Source organism: Phacochoerus africanus, chromosome 6 (genome assembly GCF_016906955.1).
Source record: "Phacochoerus africanus isolate WHEZ1 chromosome 6, ROS_Pafr_v1, whole genome shotgun sequence".
NCBI classification, from domain to species: domain Eukaryota; kingdom Metazoa; phylum Chordata; class Mammalia; order Artiodactyla; family Suidae; genus Phacochoerus; species Phacochoerus africanus.
The window spans coordinates 89,925,745-89,939,836 of record NC_062549.1 but is presented as its reverse complement, the minus strand read 5'-3'; the positions used below and the strand labels follow the sequence as shown (position 1 = coordinate 89,939,836).

General features: G+C 46.7%; 1 protein-coding gene across 3 annotated transcripts in view; it reads right to left on the bottom strand.

The window, feature by feature from the left end:
* Window positions 1-307: 307 nt before the first annotated feature.
* The window catches only part of CD244 (CD244 molecule), a 33,063-nt gene continuing 19,278 nt past the window's right edge, over window positions 308-14,092 (bottom strand). Inside the window, exons 2-9 of one of the 3 annotated variants that reach the window (XM_047784140.1) lie at window positions 13,204-13,542; window positions 12,840-13,115; window positions 9,627-9,734; window positions 9,285-9,352; window positions 6,821-6,874; window positions 3,935-4,000; window positions 2,393-2,478; window positions 308-1,359 (exon numbers count right to left, since the gene is read on the bottom strand). In XM_047784140.1, coding sequence (XP_047640096.1) covers window positions 1,317-1,359; window positions 2,393-2,478; window positions 3,935-4,000; window positions 6,821-6,874; window positions 9,285-9,352; window positions 9,627-9,734; window positions 12,840-13,115; window positions 13,204-13,542 — 1,040 coding nt within the window. In that variant the 3' untranslated portion in view covers window positions 308-1,316. The remainder of the gene's footprint in view (window positions 1,360-2,392; window positions 2,479-3,934; window positions 4,001-6,820; window positions 6,875-9,284; window positions 9,353-9,626; window positions 9,735-12,839; window positions 13,116-13,203; window positions 13,543-14,092) is intronic. The other 2 variants (XM_047784139.1, XM_047784141.1) reach the window with 2 other exon arrangements.

Below are 14,092 nucleotides of genomic sequence, written 5' to 3'. Positions count from 1 at the left end.
CGCTGTCATTTCCCACTCCCTTGTCTCACCAAATTCCTTGACTCTGCAGCTCAGCTTCCAGTAAGTTCCTCAGCTCTTCACCCCATCCTTTTGCATATATTTTCCAGTTTTAACCCTTGACACTTTCTCTGGGATGTGGTCTGTCTGCACTTGTCTTCAGAATGAAGTCAGCCTGGTCAGCCACACAGCCACAGGGGAGAAGGATCAGGTAGGGCCTGAGCAAAGCACCTGAGCAAGACCTGGGGACCCTAGAATCTGCTGTTCCAGCATGAACAAGGCTGGGAGACACAGCTCACCAGGAGGCCAATGGGAGTTAAATACACATGTCTTTATTGGTGGCCCACAAGTATAGTACAGAGAGGAGACACATATATTTAATACATAAAAGAAATTTAGACAGCCTCCAAACAACAAAATGGGTTTATATTAAATTCATACCTTAAATATAGAGTAGGGCAACTGAAGAACCAGGTTCCATGCAATATCACCTGCTAGGGTCCCTATGTAGGACCTCTTCCAGTTTCCTAGGCTCAGCCAGAGTCTCAGCCTGCTCCCCACAGCCTTGTGGAAGGGTTTGGCCTGAAGACTCAGAGGATCCCAGCACTGTGCCTAGTTCCCTATGACTCAGCTGCCTGAGCCCTCCCTCCAGCACGTGCCATGAGGAACATCAGGACTCAGAATTTAAATTCAATATTGTTTCTAATGGCCAAGAATTTGCGAATAAGCCAATAGATTTTTCATAACGTGCTTTTGTGAATCAAGTATCACACTGTAGATAAAGCTGGTCCCACTACCAGATTATCAGGAGATCACCCTCATAGAGGGGGCTATTTCTCCTCCTTTGAGTCCCCATTATCTTTCCTTCCTCTTTAGAAGATGGGCTGAGGCAAGGGAAGGATCTAGAAATGTGAACATCCTTGATTAGGGAGGAGGGAAGATGAGTAACAGATTAGGAAATCAGGGGAAGGGAATCTCAGTGCTAATAATACATAGCACTTGAAAGATTACCTGTATCTGCATTTGCCATATGATCTTTTGGAAACTATTCACCATCTCTCCCCATTCTTGTCCGGTCTGTAAGTCAGGATATTCTCTAACAGCCTTGCTCTTCTAATGGCTGTTAGATGGCATTTTCAAAAACAAAATACAGACCATGAACAAACTCTCATAGCCTCTGCAGACTAGGACCCGTTCTGCAGAGAGTCAGGTGGTACATCCATTGTGCTGATATCCAAAGCAGAAGCTAGGCTACAGGAGAGGTGGGAACAGCTGCAGCAATTAAGAATATATGCAGAAGTTCTCCAGCTCCCTGCGGCTCAATCGAACAGGGTTTTCAGATTTGGATGCTCTCTGTCCAACCTGCAGAAGAGAAGGAGGACTTCAGACCTTCCCACTAAGAAATTCTCATACTAACCCTGTGGGCTATGAATTATTATCCCCATGTATTATTCATAAGAAAAGGAAGATTGGAAGGATGAAGGAAATAACTCAAGGTCAACAATGAGTGTGAAGTATGGGAGGTGCTTGAATCCAATTCTTCTGGGTCCATTTCTAGTGCTTTTAAACAACATGATGCTCCTTCAAGACCCACCTAGATTGCCTTGGCCCATACAGTGTCCTCTCCAACCCTGGACTGTCCAGTTGATTTTAATGTGGGGCTACAGCTGAAGTGCCAGAAATCCCAGCAGGTACCCATCCACCCTCTCTCTTGTGACCAGTGGCAACATCGTTATCTGGCCACAGGTGGAAGCCCAGGTGTTACATGAGACTGATGTGTGGGGTGCTTGCCATTCCTTAAATACTCTGGATAGAAATGGGAAGTATAATTATACCTACCTTACAGTATTCTATGAGGATTCAATGAAATAGTTCACATGAAGCCACTACCATATATATAATAAACCCCAAATAGTGTTGAATCCCTACTTTCCATTCCCTCAATGGCCTGATAGAATCAACTCTGCCCCAAGGCTTAATGGTCACCTTTGCACAGTGTCCATCCCAGCAGCAGCTGAAGATCACTACATCCTGGAATCATTCCCAATTGCTTGCTAACTTGGGGAAATCAATTGGATTCAATTATCGTTCCTTCTCTGTCCCCTATCCTCCTACAGGTATGCCCGGGGAAAGGAGAAGTGTCCATCATGTGACACACACAGCTGGGAAACAAGCCTGGGGTCAGCCCTAATGTAAATTTCAATCTCCCCAGCAGAAGTCAAACCCCAAATATGATATGATCTTGGGTTAGACGATCACCCTCCTTGAACCTCAGTTTCTTTGTCTCTAAAATGCACGTTTGGATTAGAAGACCCTTAAAAAACCTACAACCCTGAAGCCCTACAGATGATTTTTCACAAGTGCATGACTTCAGAGCTATATTTTGGGCACTAACCTCATCCAGAAGGAGTTCCGTGATCTTACCTCTTGATAAATAGTTTTACTGAAGGAAGGGTTATGATTCTTCTTCGTGGATCCAGCCTGGAAATTCAGAGGGTAAAGAGTGCTTATCTTCAGGTTAAGAAAGTTCCCACTTCTAACTGATGTGAGAGGTCCCCAAAGAGACTCAGGGCCCAGAAAGTCCCTGAAAGTATCCCCAGCCAGGAGGAAATAGAATTTCCTTTTCCCAGGAGTAAACAATGGTGTTTATGGTTTCCAAAGAAGGCACAATACATACTTATCTATGATACGACATTTCTGAGCCAAAGTCAGAATTTAGTGTCCCACCCCCACATACCTCCAAAACCCACACATACACACATTCCGGGCACACACACATATGTGGATACACACACACACACACTCATATATCCTTCAGACAAACCTAATACAAATACTGCCTCAAACCATTTATCTTTTCAACACGTCGCATACATATACACACCTAGTGTAAACATTTCTGGCACACACAAAACTACCAACCCCAGCATAGACCCTGAACCCGGTGAACACTGGAGACACGGAACTCAGAGAAGAACTTTCAGTAGTATAAGAGTCTTGATAACATACTACCAAAGCATGTGACCACGGTGCTGCTGATCATCTATATATCCACGAACTATAGCGTGTAATTTAAATATAAACATCTCTCATGGCGGAATCCAAGTTGACTGAATGACTTATTGGAGGGAGGATGAATGGAAAGTCTGAAAATCTTCCCAAATCTCTCCCCCATTTGAGACAAATACATAACCCCTGACCTGCATGTACTCAGCCCTTCCACAGTTCGGCCAGTTCCCAACTTCCCATACCCACCATGGTGAGGTTTTGGCTTCGTACTGTGACTCCAGCCTTGGAGGTACCATTTTCTCTACCTCTTCCCCCAAGATGGAAATATGGCCATGGGCACTAGGATACCCCACTTTGTGGTCCCAGGCACACATAACAGCTGTGAGCTCTGCTTGGAGCAGGATAAAAGGGGGCCATGAGGGGTTGCCTCTATCCAGAAGCCTCTACCAGCAGGTGACTGGCCAGAACCTTTGTCTGATTCCCTGAAAGTCAACACCGTGTCTCTCTAGGTCCAATCTACTCCTTCAGCTCCAGGCTATATGCCCCTGCTGTGGAAACTTCTCCAATATCTCTCACCACAGCCTCAGCTGGTCCACTGAGGACTCCGTGGGCTTTCTGCCCAAAGCACCTCCTTTCTGTCTAAGTGTCCTCTGCCTCCCACAGAAACTCCTAGAGAATCCGCTCTTCTCTTTGTCTCAGAGCTGTTCTTTTCCACCAAACAGAACCAGAAAGGCATTTCTAGTTGACTCATTAACATTTAAACCCAGTCATTTAACACAAGCTACTCAAATACACAAAGTGGAAGACAAGTCACTCAGAAGTACACACACACACACACACACACACACACGCCCTCTGCAAACACATGCTTGCATATGCACAGGCAAAATACTTATCTGCATAAACAGCACCCATGGAGGAGGCTTACCTTCCCGGAAGACTGTACAAATGAATACAATGTATTTGCAGTTTCTCTGGATGTGGGAACAGAAGACTAAAGAGAAGAGAAATAAAGCCATTTCAGATCCAGCACCACCCTGAGGAGGCAGGCATCTCTTCCATCCCTTCCCCCTCCATCTTGCCCAGACAGAAGCTTTAAGTATTAGTGAAAAGAATCCTGGGCTAGACAGGAGGTCAGATAACCTGAATGCTAGTCTCACTCAGTCATTAAAAATAACTGTTACTTGGAGTTCCCATTGTGGCACAGCGGAAATGAATCTGACTAGCATCCATGAGGATGAGGCTTCAGTCCCTGGCCTTGGTCAGTGGGTTGGGGATCTGGTATTGCAGTGAGCTGTGATGTAGGTCGCAGATGTGGCTCAGATCTTGCATTGCTGTGGCCGTGGTATAGGCTGAAAGCTGCAGCTCCAATTCAACCCCTTAGCCTGGGAACTTCCATATGCCACAGGTGTGGCCATAAAAAGCAAAAAAAAAAAAAAAAAAAAAAAAAAAGAAAAAGAAAAATAAACAACAGCTGCTTGCTGAGTGCTCACTCTGCATATGCATTCTCCCCTAACCCTTATAACATTCCTACAAAATAAGAATGATGATAATTTGCCCCATTCCACAAAAGAGACCCCAAAGGATAACCAGCCCAAGTCAGAGAGTGTGCTCACAGTAAAAGCAGCATTTAAACCCTAGACTCTCCAAGGTTCTTTCCTCCACACCTCTTTTTGGCATCATGCCTTCCATCTCTGCATCTGAACCAGGTGTCCTCAAAGTTAGGTACTACCCTCTTTTTAAGATGCTTCAGAGGAAGAATCTCATTCTCACCAACATCTCAGTTTGAGGGGTGTTCTTTCTTGCATTTATTTAAGTTTCTCTTGTTGACCCAAATGTCCATCGACAGATGACTGGATTAGGAAGATGTGGTATATATAGACACAATGGAATACTACTCAGCCATAAAAAAAGAATGAAATAATGCCATTTGCAGCAACATGGATGGAACTAGAGACTCTCATACTGAGTGAAGTAAGTCAGAAAGAGAAAGACAAATACCATATGATATCACTTATATCTGGAATCTAATATACAGCACAAAATGAACCTTTCAGCAGAAAAGAAAATCATGGACTTGGAGAATAGACTTGTGGTTGCCAAGGGGGAGAGGGAAGGAGTGGGGTGGTTGGGGAGCTTGGGGTTAATAGATACAAACTATTGCCTTTGGAATGGATTAGCAATGAGATCCTGCTGTGTAGCACTGGGAACTACGTATGTCTAGTCACTTATGATGGAGCATGATAATGTGAGAAAATAGAATGTGTACATGTATGTGTAACTGGGTCACCATGCTCTACAGTAGAAATAAAAATTGTATTGGGGAAATAACTATTTAAAAAAATAATAATTAAATTTCTCTTGTTGGAATTCAACATGGCCAGGAAACTAGCAGATATCAATGGCTCTTCCATCTCTCTTTGATGCTCTTTGACTTTGAACCACAATCAGTAAATCACGTGATCTTAAGGGGAACCCTAGGAGGCAACACCAAGTCTGGGAATTCCAGAGTGTCTCTGAGAGGTTGGGTACCTCCTTTCCTCCTTCCCTCTCTCTTCAGTTTCTCGCCGCTCTTCCTCTCTCCTCTCCTCACTTCTTATTGCCTTCCCTTCCCTGCTTCCTCTTCCCTTTATTCTCTTTCATCTTTTCTTGATCTTTTCTGTGAAGTCTATTAGATTCCCCAAGATTTTTTGTTTGTTTGTTTTTGTTTTTGTTTTTTCCCCCTGCACCTTAGCCACCAAGCTGAAGAGGTTGCTGCTTCAACTTTCAATTATCCAAAAAAAAAAAAGGGGGGTCATTTTACCACTGGCCACCAGGGGGAAGAGTTTCCCTTGAGAGACATGCCCAGGCTTCTCAATGTCATTGTAGAAGTCAAGGTTAGAGGCTGCTTCTCCAGTTTTGGGGTGAATTCCTACAGTTCCAAAATGTTAGAAATGGAATGGGTAGAGGTGGAATGAAAACGTAGAAAGCATTTGGCTCGATTTTGCCACTACCCAACTCTGTGGCCTTGGCCAGGTTAATTAACCTCTGTTTCCTCTTCTGTGAAATGGGGTTTATATTAGACTTACTTCATGAGGTTATTTTATGAGATTCATTAAGAAAATAGACATAGGAGTTCCCATCGTGGCACAGCCGAAACAAATCTGACTAGGAACCATGAGGTTGCAGGTTTGATCCCTGGCCTCACTTAGTGGGTTAAGGATCCAGCCAGGAGCTGTGGTGCAGGTTGCAGATGCGGCTTGGATTCCCGCACTGCTGTGGCTGTGATGTAGGCTGGCAGCTGTAACTCCAATTCAACCCCTAGCCTGGGAACCTCTATATGCCACGAGTACAGCCCTAAAAAGCAAAAAAAAAGAAAGTAGAGATATTAAGTGCTTAATAAATGTTATTGTTAAGTCATAATAAGATAAAAGAGAACAACCCAGATGCATTCTTTCCTGAAAACAGGTGTAATCAAGGGTGGGGATAAAAAGTACAAAGAGCCCCACTTCTGGGAAACAGCAGAGAAAGAAAACTGAAGTTGAGTCCCTGACAAGTTTCCTCCTCCCCCCGACTTTATCTGGACCACAGCTGCCACCAGGCATGGAAGAAAAGAGAATATCTGCATCCAGATATTCTCTTCCAGCTCTGTTCAGCCATCAGGACACTCCAGAACCATGCCGATCCTTACAAACAACTCAATGCAGCTGAGGCCAAGCTGCCTCCTGGACTCCAGGAGCAGTCCTACTCCACCATTCAAGGGTGCGACTTTCTAGGGGGCAGTAGGAAGCCCCATGGGCAGGTATGGGGTGGATTTGTGAAACCAAAGTGGTACCTGCAACTGGATCATGGAGTAGATAGTGGTCCCTTCTCCAGGAGAGTTCTGCTCCTGCACAAAAGACAGTAAAGGCACATGTGGTAATCTGAGCAGCCGGCTGTGTCTGTTTGGATTTAGATCGAGGAGGGAGAGACCGCATAAGAAGAGGGAAGAGATGTTAGAAGGAGCAACTCAGTATGAAGCAGTTAGTGTCAGGAGCGAGGAATGGCCCAGGTGGGAAAGAATGGCAAGGGGTGATCATGCCCACACGTCTCCCGTCACACGCTTTACTTTGGCAACTTAGAAACCTACTTTGCTAACTTTCTGACTAAATATGCTGCATAACTGCTGATAACGGACTGAACTTTGTGTAGGGCTCTGATTTGAGTCTTACCTAAAGACACTAAAATTCAGAATTTCTAAAATGTTTTAAAGCCCACTCTCTAGATCCAGCTTCGGTGGCCAGCTTGCCCTTGGCCTCAAGCCAGCCCCTTGGGAAGCTGTGGTGCTGGGTAGAGCCCTGGGCCCAAGGCCAAAGGCAGGAAGCACATGACCTTCCTTCTTTCCTCTTCAGTCTTGCCCCCGGGAGACTGGAGCTGGAGGCATTTCATGCTGCTCGCCCCTGAGCACAGACCACAAGGTTGGGCTCTTGGAGGAGAGCCAGTGGAGACCATTCGGGTCCATCTGTCAAGGCAGACGCTAAACCCTCCAGAAGCAGGAAGAAGTTAAGAGGAAGCTAAGAGTAGAGAAATCCTTGGAGGCTGGAGTCATGGGCATCTGGCCAGAAACAAGAGTTTGTGCTTTTCTCTTCCACCCAACCTGGGAGAAGTGTCTTCCAGAAAGGGCGAAGCTGGGCCCCAAAGTGAGATCCCAGAGTGAGTGCTTGGGATATAGGCCTTCAAGAGGAATTTGGGGACAGTAGGGACAGGCCAGGGAGAGATGAGGCCATGGAGGGAGGAAGCCCTGAGTCAGACAGATGGAAAGTATCAAGGCTGAATCCCCAAGAGGTTTCTTTTACTCTAAGTAGTTCATTTCCCTTGTATTCTTTTTTTTTTTTTTTTTTTTTGGTCTTTTTAGGGCTTTACCTTCGGCATATGGAAGTCCCCAGGCTAAGGGTCTAATTGGAGCTGTAATCACTGGCCTACACCACGGCCACATGACACGGGATCCAAGCCTCATCTGCAGCCTACACCGCAGCTCTCGGCAACGCTGGATCCTTAACCCACTGAGCAAGGCCAGAGATTGTGTGTCCTTGTGGATACTAGTCAGATTCGTTTCCTCTGAGCAATGACAGGAACTCATCTCCTCCATTTATCTAATCTAAAGTCATCTTCATTTTGTGGGGGAGGAAGGGCATTTACCCAGCATTTGGGCATCAGTGGCTATAGGAAGATAAATTTGCTCTTCGGAATTTGTACCAGCATCCAGAGAAACAAAGTCCTCGTTTTGTTTTTCACCTCCCAATAGTCCATGGGTGGGGCAAGGGGACAGGCCAAGGGAGATGCTCTGATTCCTAATTCCCACTGAGCCCAGACCTGAGGAACGCTGCCTCGGTTCTATGAGGCCTCACAAGGCCGCACACCAGTGACCCCACCGTGGTGACTTCCTGTCTCGCCTCCTCAGGGGGAGCAACAGAAACTGGGCGGGGGTGGGAAGAGGGCCTTTCCTCCCCTCACACACCCGCCTTCCTACCTGGCAGTTCCCGGAGAGGAGGACCGTCACCACATCCTGCTCTGCTCAGCAACACAGCAGAGGGGGTGGGGTGGGCTGGGCTACAGCCCCCTGCAGTTCCCTCCCCTGGATGACTGGCAGAGTGGGCCACTGCCTGCAGAGACTGACTGGCTAGAGAAGTTCCCAGAAGAGCTGACCTTTGTGCTTACCTGGTTACGGCTCCCTCTAACACTTCAGCCAGACTCGGGCTTCTTCTTCCCAAAACATGAGCACAGACCACTGAGCCAAGTGCAAAACTGCTATGCTTTGGCTGGTCAGGCTGGCACCCTCTCCAGCCTGGGCAACAGTCAAAGGACCCGCAAAAGTAAACTCAGACTTTCAGGGACGCGAGAATTTGTGGTCAGACACAAAATATAAGAAGGTTGGACTTGGAGTTCCCATTGTGGCTCAGTGGTTAATGAACCTGACTAGTGTCCATGAGGAAGAGGGTTTGATGCCTGGCCTCGCCCAGCAGGTTAAGGATCTGGCATTGGCATGAGCCGTGGTGTAGGTTGCAGATGCGGCTCAGATCCCACATTGCTGTGGCTGTGGTGTAGGCTGGCAGCTGCAGCTCTGATTTGACCCCTTGCCCAGGAACTTCCAGGTGCCACAGGTGTGGCCCTAAAAAGAAAAAAGAGAGAGAGAGAAGATAAATGTCAGAGATTGAGAACGATTATCTGGTTCTCTTTATGCCCCCCTCCATAACGATCATCTTCCCAACCGCATCTTCCAGACTAGTTGAGAGAAACCGCAGCCCCCTAGGATGTCGTACTTGAATTCTCCTGGCTTGCCCGTTGTTGACATCTTCATAGATTGTCAGGAATTCCTCTGGGCTGGTCTCTGTGAGAAGAATGAAGCAAAGAAAAGAGCTGCAGAGACCTCTGGAGGGCGACCTGTCCAGGCTTCTGCTTCTAGCAGTCCCACCTCCATCCTAGATGGCGACGACCTTGAGAAAGGTTCTAGAAGGGAGGCCGGTTAGCGCTGCTTCCCCTCCCCTGACCACGCACATGCGTATCTCAACACCCCGGAAGAAAAGCAGGCTCTGTGCTCCCAGCCACGTGCCACCGGAGATGTCAAATCCGGCAACACCACCTCTGAGGGACCCTGCACTTACGTGACTGCTTCCTCTTTCTCCTCCTCACACAGAAGCAGGTGAGGGTGCCCAGGAACAATGCCATTAGGAGAGTCCCAGTGCTCACCAAAATGGACAGAAAGATGATATCTGAGGGATAGAGAAGGCACGAGGCCTGAGTGCAAAGCCATCTCTGTTCTCCCTTCCTCCCTCTCTGCTGCAGGGACTGCCTCAAAACCCACACTCCTCCCTCAAGTGGCTGGTCTCCTTGCACCCTGTGAATTCACCTTCAAGGTCATCTCTCTGCTCAGTTGGAGGGACCTCCCCTGAGTGACACTCAGAGCATGGGGATTAGTATCTCACAGGCCTGGCTTAATCCCAATTCTTTTTTTTTTTTTTTGTCTTTTTTGTCTTTTTGCCATTTCTAGGGCTGCTCCCGCGGCACATGGAGGTTCCCAGGCTAGGGGTCTAATTGGAGCTGTAGCCGCTGGCCTACACCACAGCCACAGCAACTCATGATCCAAGCCGCGTCTGCAACCTACACCACAGGTCAGGGCAACACCAGATCCCTAACCCACTGAGCAAGGCCAGGGATCAAACCCGAAACCCCATGGTTCCTAGTCGGATTCATTAACCACTGCGCCACGACAGGAACACCTTGATCCCAATTCTATAAGCTCTGTGCCTTTGGGCGACTTCCTCAACCTGTTTTCTCACTTATAAAAAGGAAATAATAAACTCTCTTTTGCTTTTCTTGGGCTTGCTCTTAAATTCTTTCCTGCACAAGGCCAAGGACCCCACTTCCCACTTGGGGTGGGGGAGTCTGTGCCAAGGACTCCTGTGGGTCCCAGAATGTGACTTTTTCCTCTCCTGCAATAATTCTAACCCCTCATTCTGCCCTGAGGTTGCAGGGATCACATCGTGGGTACATCACACTCGAATGAAGAGGACCCTGAACCTTGAACTCCAGAGTTGCCCTGAACCTGGGGCCACGGACCTCCTTCACCACTCATGTGAAGCTCTCTCTAACCTGAAGCTTCTCTTTCAAAAAACAGCAAAAATGTGACCAGGGATGTTCAGACCACGGTAGTGAGCTTAAACATCAGGGCACACTCGCCTACTGGAGAAAGACCGAGATACCTGGTTTTTAAGAAAATTTGCTCTTGTAATTTTTTTGTCTTAAATTGTCTGATGTCCCTTGTCTCCAAAAGGTTAGATAAATGGTGGTTGCTCAGGGATATGCACAATTAGGGCTGAGACCTGGTGACCATCAAACACACCTAAAGGCAGCTCCACTCCTCTACCCAAGTTATGATGACATCCCAAGCCAGCAGGAAGTAGTTGCAGAAGACAGAACAGTACCCGTTGGCACCCCTCAAGAATAAGGAGCGGGACAAAAAGCAGAGGAGGGTTTTGTCACCAGCAAAGCCCATTAACAAATTCTGGTAAGTAAAAATAGAACTGGGTAATAAAGTCTAGCCTTTTTTTTTTCCCCCTTTGCGCTTAGTCTAGTTTCACTTGCTCATTGAGGGCTGCATGCAGAGGTCTTGCCCCCAGCCCTTCAGACCAGAGTTTCTGGTACAAAACAGTATGATGGGTGAGCTGTGAGCAGGAACGCTGCACCCAGCGCTGCAGGCTGTGTGCAGAGACACTGCGCCCAGCACTTGGGCACCACACAGCTGTGACCAACCTGCAAGAGATCAGTAGCTTCCCTGCTGACTAGAACCCTATAGAGCAGCCACACCCCCAGCCTCTCAGCGGGGGAGCATGCTCTAGAGCATAAGCTTGCACCTCTCTGTTCTCTGATAAAAGAATAAATCTTTTCTTTGCTTATGGAAAAAAAAAAGAGGAGAGAGATGTTGTCTATACATGAGGGTTAATTATAGGATCTAATATAAGTAAAATATCTGGCACAGCAAATGTTACATCTATTCACTGTTTTGTTTTTAACTCAACAAACATTTGTTGCACACCTACTATGTGCCAGGCAAGTCTTCCACTTCATCTTCTGTTCCTCTTGCCTTCACTGCTCTTCTTCATTCAACTTCTACATGTAACTTTTGTGTCACCATGTAACCCAATATATAACCCAACATGGGGAGAAGGGAAATGAATTAAGTTCTAAGTGCTTGCTTACTAGGTTCTTTACAAACATTATCTCATTCAATCTTAATAGCAATCCTGTGAGGTACTTATTATTACCATCCCCATCTTATTCCTTTTCTTTTCTTTTTATGCTTTTTAGGGGCAGGTGCAGCATATGGAAGTTCCCAGGCTGGGAGCTGAATCAGAACTGCAGCTGTCGGCCTACACCACAGCCACAACAACGCAGGATCCTAGCCACATCTGTGACCTACACCACAGCTCACGGCAACATAGGATCCTTAACCTACTGATTAAGGCCAGGGATTGAACCTACATCATCATGGATACCCGTCCAGCTTGTTACCACTGAGCCGCAACGAGAACTCCCATTCCCATTTTACCCAAAAGAAAAATTGAGGTTCGGAGAGGTTAATGAATGAGCCTGAGATCACAGAACAAGTGAATGATGAGGCTGTGGCTGATATGAACAAAAAGTCATTGTCCTTGTCACGCCATATTGCTTAAGCTCATTTGTTTCTTTTTTGCCCATGAGTATGTTGCCCCATTTGGTTATAAGTGCCTAGAGGAAGAAGACTGCAAGTTGTTTTTTCCTGTGATGCTCATGCTGATGGCACATTAAGTCTTTGTTTATCTAATAAAAAGTGGTGTAAACTCAGGGTAACTCTCAGGATGAGCATAAGCAAAAATCCCCAAGAATTCTTCTAGGTACCCCCAAGCTTATCCTGATGATTCCATGACCCAGTTACTAAGTACAACATGGTCACATTTTGGGGAACTCTATGGCTTGGGAGAGTTACCACTCAGGAAGAGGAAGGAGGTCTCCATCAGTCTCTCAGAAGAAGAAGGTAATGACCAGCATCCATGGCAGGGCTGAGACTTACCAAACAACTAGGCCTTCCCCTTGTGAAGGAGAAACTCGCATCTGCCAGAAGGAGCTTCTTTATGGAAATAAAATTCTTCCCAGATCAAGACAGCCCTAGCTTTATAGAAACTGTGTGCCTAGAGGCCAGGACCTCCTGTGGGAAGAGCTGCAAAGCCCTGGAGGAGTTAGCCAAGGAATCTCATATCCAGGTCTTCCTTGTACATGAGCCTGATTGCGGGGGGTCCCACATCTTCAGCCCCTGTTATAGCCCAAAGTGGTCCACTTACTCTGATAGGCCTTCAGACAGCCCTGGGTGAGGTGAAGGGTGTGGTTTGCCCAGCTGACAGGATTGCTGACGTTGCAGGTATATATGTGCAAGCCATTGTCATCAATCTGCTCCTCTAGCTTGGTAAGGTTCCTGGGTGTCTGTATCAGCTCACCCCCTTTGTACCAAGCATAGCTTATATTATCACCTCTGGAGACAGAGCAGGACAGAGTCACTTGGCATACCCCTCTGTCCAGTGTCTTCCACTGCTCCTGCAGGTGGGGCTTCTCAACATGATCTAGAAGAAGAGGTTCTGATCAGAAAGATGCTGGAAACACAAGCCCTACTGGAGTCAGAGGGCAGGGTGAGCTGACCTCGGGACTTACCAAATACAGAAACCTGGAACTCGAATTTCCAAATCTTCCCAGAGTCATTGGTGATCTCCAAGCAGTAGAGGCCGCTGTCCCATGGCTGAGCTGCCTTGATGAGAAGAGTTAAGTCTTCAGTTGTAAAAGTGAGCCTATCCTTGAGATGATTCAAAGTCAAATTTGAAGACTCCTCTACGTAACTCGGAGCAGAACCATTCTTCCAAAGCAGTATCCGAAAAAAGCTTGAACTTGAGTGTGGCTGCATCTTCCATTTAACAGAGTATAATTTTGTCTGTATGCTGGGGGGCCGTAACCAGACAGAATCTCCTGAGATTCCAACCACATGTTCAGCAAAACCTAAGGATGAGCAGAAGGAGAACCCAGGATAGAGGTGGAAGGAAGGGTATCAGGCCTGAGACCTGTGGGCAGCTGGATGGGACTTCCCTTAAGCCAAGAGGACACAAATGCCTATGAGGAGCCCAGAGTCTAAGAGAGCCTAAAAATGTATCTCCCTTATCCGCCTCCCCTTGCCCCAAGCTCTGTGCCCCGTAGTCTGAATAGCCTACAAACCAGTAACAACAGCTAAAATCTCTTAGGTACTTATTATGGAACAGGCAAGTTTTAAACACTTTACATGTTTTGACTATTTCACTTTGCAATGACCTTAAAAGAGTCTTATCCCCATTTTACAGGTAAGGAAACTGAGTTGGAAAGAACTTAAAAGAATTGGGCTAAATTACACAGTGAAAAAGAGGAGCTTAAAATCCAGTCCATTTGGCCTTAAAGCATGAATTCTTAATCACAAAGTTATAAATATCGTATATGATGTCACTTCCTCCCTGCAGTGCTGAGGTACTGAAAATTCTTAATGACCAGACCCAGTAAGACTAACCCTCCAATCTGAACT